Source organism: Anopheles cruzii, unplaced genomic scaffold (assembly GCF_943734635.1).
Source record: "Anopheles cruzii unplaced genomic scaffold, idAnoCruzAS_RS32_06 scaffold01762_ctg1, whole genome shotgun sequence".
Taxonomy (NCBI): Eukaryota; Metazoa; Arthropoda; class Insecta; order Diptera; family Culicidae; genus Anopheles; species Anopheles cruzii.
In genome coordinates, this window is record NW_026455347.1 from 1 (window position 1) to 4,400 (window position 4,400).

Here is a 4,400-nt window from a genome sequence, read left to right on the forward strand (position 1 = left end):
TCAACCCACCAACGAATGGCAACAAATTTCCCTTTTTTGTCCTTTAACAATAAACTCAGTAAGGAAGCATTCACAAAAGTATTCCATAGTTTTCGCCTATTGAAAAGCTTTTCGGTGGATCTTTTGCATCCTCCTGAAAAATGAACGTCCTCATAAACGGTTCACTCGACCGAACCGAAAACTGGACGGAACTTTGGGACGTTGGAAAACTTCTTCACCAGTACGGTAAAAAGCCCAAATGGAAATACGCTGTCCAAGACCGGCGGTCACGGAGCCGATGGGCTGTGTAATGCCGCCGGGGGATTACTGGCCACGTTTTATCCAGCCCACGAGGAACCGTACAACGGCACTACCGGAAAGCTACCCTGGGGTGACGTAAATAATAATCCTTTCAGTGGAACGGCCTTGATGGAGTGGAGGAGGTCGACGGTCTGCTGGAATGGTTGTTCCAGCTTTTCATTGTTGCCGTACGGGAAGCACGGAGAATTTGCATCGCACATGGACCCCTACAAATTGTTTCCAGCGGCTTTGTTTTTTGGGCGGCTCTCCCGAAGAGCTAATCCAACATACAATGGACGCCATAGTTTAATCCGGCTTCCATTCCGACTTCCGGGCGAGTGGGGTAGTGAAATTAGCATTTCAATGGGTTTCTGGCGGTGTGCATCAGCTGATAATAGGTGGCAAGTGACGTACTGGCGCTAGAGCTGACCTGGACACCGGTGCCGTATCGGGCGGGCGATTGCGCCGAGACTAAGGCCACCAATAGTCTATTAAGGGAGTTAGTGAAGTCTTGCGAAGGAACATGAAACAGGGATTTTTTTACAGAATTTCCGTTTCGTTAAATCCTTCTAAACAAACCTACATTTACTCAAAAGCTGCCCAAGTGCTTTTTCGGGTTAGTGGTTCACAAATATCGCACGAATCATCGTGTATTTGAACGTAGATTTTGACAATACACTACTTTCATCTGTGTGCTCCTTTTCTAGGGTTGTCTGTGCTCTCATCTTAGCAAGGAAGACAGCGATCGATTCCTTTTGGCGCCAGCAATCTTCTCGACGAGACCTCTGAATCTTGTACGATTTTGACCGACTAAGAGTATGACAAAAATCCCAAGCTCCAGCAGTCGCACTCCTACACACCCGACTTTGGCATGGCGACGTTCTTTTAGTCGCGAAATAATGTGTTTTTCTTTGTTGTGGCTGACTGAGTGTCGGAAATACCGCAAGCACCGAAGGAGGTTGGGTTTTGAGCAACCTTTGAGTTGTAGAGAGAAGCCTTCTGGGGCCTCCTGGTTGGTGGTTAATACAGCTAAGTAGGTTTTTAGGAATAAAGTTGGGTCGATAGGTGTTCGAACATTTTGAATGTATGATAATCTCATGCCATTTTACACAACATTAAAACAGGCGTTCGGATATTTGAACGAATCAATGAAGAAGAACGTACAGTCGTAGTAAAATTGATCAATAGATGGCGCCTTCAACGCCATCGGCCGACAACCAAGATAAAAAAGGTTACTAATGCGTTGATGAAATAATCCGTATGCATTATTAAATCCACGAACGTGAGGAATAATTTTATTTACCCATTTATTTAATTAGTCCGTAACATATTGAATTCTGGCAGCAAATTTTCGTCGATTTTGAGTCGAACGACGGTGTTCGTTTCTTTGTTTGATGTTCAGCTAACGTCATGCACAGTAACCATGTTGATTCTAATGAACGTTTATTTCATTTCCTAAATTTATCTTTGGGCATTATGAAGTTTGCGGGGTCTGCTAGCGATAATAAACTTTGCGAATGGAGTCAATGCTTTGTGAAAAACGGAATGAATTAGAAATAGGAATACATTATAGAACGCTCGATCTTAGGATCAAGCTATGGTTGAAGTAAAAATTTGATTATGTTTCGTATATTATGCACTGCGTAACAACAATGAGTTGCAGATCAATTTTAAACACTCGCTGACCATAATTTTTTTTTTATATTTGATGGTCCACGATCGCCGTTAAACTTGTATTTTCATGAGAAGTTTGGCTTCGTTTAATTCTTTGCGATCGACGATGTTTGTTGTACATAACGAAAACTTGCAGACTTAGCATCAAACAGACTATAGCCAGTACAGTGCCGATCAAAGCGTTGCCCTCATTGGGAGAGCCAATATTATCTTTTGTTTGGTAAGTCTGCTTTTCCGCTGCTAAGATGCTGTATATATCCTTCGACTTTACTACACTATCTACTAATTGCTCGATTCGTTTCTCTAGAACTGTCAGTTTAGCACCATTCTTTTTTGCCATTTCCAGCGCCTCGTCTACTTTCGACAACTGTTGGCTAAAGTTGAACTCCATCGTTTTGATAGCAAGCTCTTGCTTATCCAACCTCAAGTTGTTGGTACTTTCTATTACTCGTTTCAACTCTTCCAAGCTATAGTTGGAGTTTTGTGTGTGATTCGACAAATATGTCAGTTGTGTCTCAAGCTGCGCCTGGCGGAGAGTGTCGAGATCGCTCTGCATTTGAAACAGTTGTTTGGTTAGATTAAACACTACCACATCGAGAGTTTTATTGATCGCTTCGGAATGATCGCTGCCGGATCTTCTAACGTCTGCCAAAACGTTCCGGAACAGTAGCTCTAGAGCATCGCCAGCAGATCGGTTGGTATCATTATACAAATGCTGTACGGCCGTCGTCCAGTTGCGCGTCAGATGCTTATCATCGGAACAGTATACACCTTTTACATGTGGCTGATTTTTGGGAACATCCAAAGAGGCCGCTTTGTAGAGTTCTATTGACTGTTCATTGCAGTAGGCTACCAGTTTGGTTAGGTACGCACAGCTCCAGTCATTGTCACCAATACCAATATCTTTAAGTTCTGGGAAATATGTTTTCATCTGGGAAAATTCCAAGTGCGTCAGGGGATTGCCTTCTAGGTAAAGGCTTTTCAATCTCGAAGATGACACTAGCATATCTATATCCAGTTGGTCCAAATTATTGTACGACAGATCGAGCCATGTTAAAGCCTCCTGATGCCCGAAAGTACCGTGCTGCAGATTTGATATGTTCGTTTTCGCCAAGTCCAGCACTGTCAAGTGTTTGAGCATTCCGAAGGTTGTTACGTTTAGCGGATCGAGCGAGTTGTAAGACACGTCCAGTGTTTCTAGCTTTTCCAATTGTCCAATGACGTCAAGAGAAGATATCGAATTATTCTTTAGTTTTAGTTGCTGCAGTTCGGCTTCTGCCACGTTATCGAACGTGATGGAGGATATCCGGTTATTTTCAGCTTCTAGATAGTGCACCTTGGATGATACGTGGATGTGCGTTATCCTGTTGTTGCTTAGTATGAGATTGGATACTCTTACATTGGGAATGTTAATCTCTGTTATGTTATTATCGCGAAGTATAATGTACTCTAAGCTAGGAAGTTGGCTATCAGCTTCACTGTAAAACACGTTTCCGTCGACGGTGTTGATTTGATTATTTTGAAGCTGGATTGTGGTGATCTGTGCATTTGTTGAGAACAGACCTTCTTCCAGTACACGCAGTTCGTTGCTGGCGAGATTTACGCTTTTCAGCGCTGTTAAGGGCGAAAATACGTTTCCGGCCAACGTTTGTAACTTGTTTTGAGATAATAGAAGCACCGTAAGTGAAGTCAGATATTGGAAGGCGTAACTCTGTATGACGCTGATGGAGTTTGCAGTAAGATTGAGCGTTAATAGCGGACGGTAATGATGATCGAAGGCATCGTTTGTAAGTTCCGTTATATTGTTCTGTGCCAGATTTAACTCACTTAGTACAGATGCTGATTGCAGACTACGCTTCGATATTTGTTGAATACCACATTGAACAAGTGATAACTTTCGCGGGCTGAGTGAAAAAATCTCGCTTGGAATATCGGGCATCACTGAATCTATAAACTTGTATCCTTCTAGACCACCATAATAGCTGTAAGCATCACTGCATTGGAATGAGTATTGAGTTCCTGGTAATATAAAAACATTGCGGAAGACTGCAAATTGTTGATTCCCAAATTGTTGAATACTGTCACAGTTAAACGTGGTGGAACTGTGAACTTGTGCTGTGAAGAATGTGCACCTTGAAAATCAATTGAATAGTTGTTTAAATGAACACCATATAACACATGATCATTCTCTTTCGTTTACACTTACATAAATATTGTGCCAACAAAAATACACTTGCTTTGCATGATTCTGTCGTGATGCGTGACGATCCAACTCAACTTTTGTCGACGACTGATGCAAAAATAAAATTTTTCCATCGACTTCAGCGCCAGACTTGTGCCTGCACTTGAATCGTAGATAAGGCAAATGATTCATGCCTTCAAGTGTGAAAGGAATTATATGTGTTAGTAATAATCAAACACCACGAACGTTCCGTATCTTGAAGTCC

At 42.2% G+C, this 4,400-nt stretch overlaps 1 protein-coding gene across 1 annotated transcript; it reads right to left on the minus strand.

The window, feature by feature from the left end:
- Nucleotides 1-1,659: 1,659 nt before the first annotated feature.
- LOC128276619 (carboxypeptidase N subunit 2-like) lies at nucleotides 1,660-3,892 on the minus strand. Its single transcript, XM_053015076.1, has one exon. The coding sequence runs from the start codon at nucleotides 3,890-3,892 to the stop codon at nucleotides 1,979-1,981; it is 1,914 nt and encodes a 637-aa protein (XP_052871036.1). The 3' UTR covers nucleotides 1,660-1,978.
- Between the last annotated feature and the right edge of the window lie 508 nt (nucleotides 3,893-4,400).

What these genes read in the sequence shown, in the direction of transcription:
- LOC128276619 (XM_053015076.1), bottom strand. Translation starts at nt 3,892, where the DNA reads ATGCCCGATATTCCAAGCGAGATTTTTTCACTCAGCCCGCGAAAGTTA.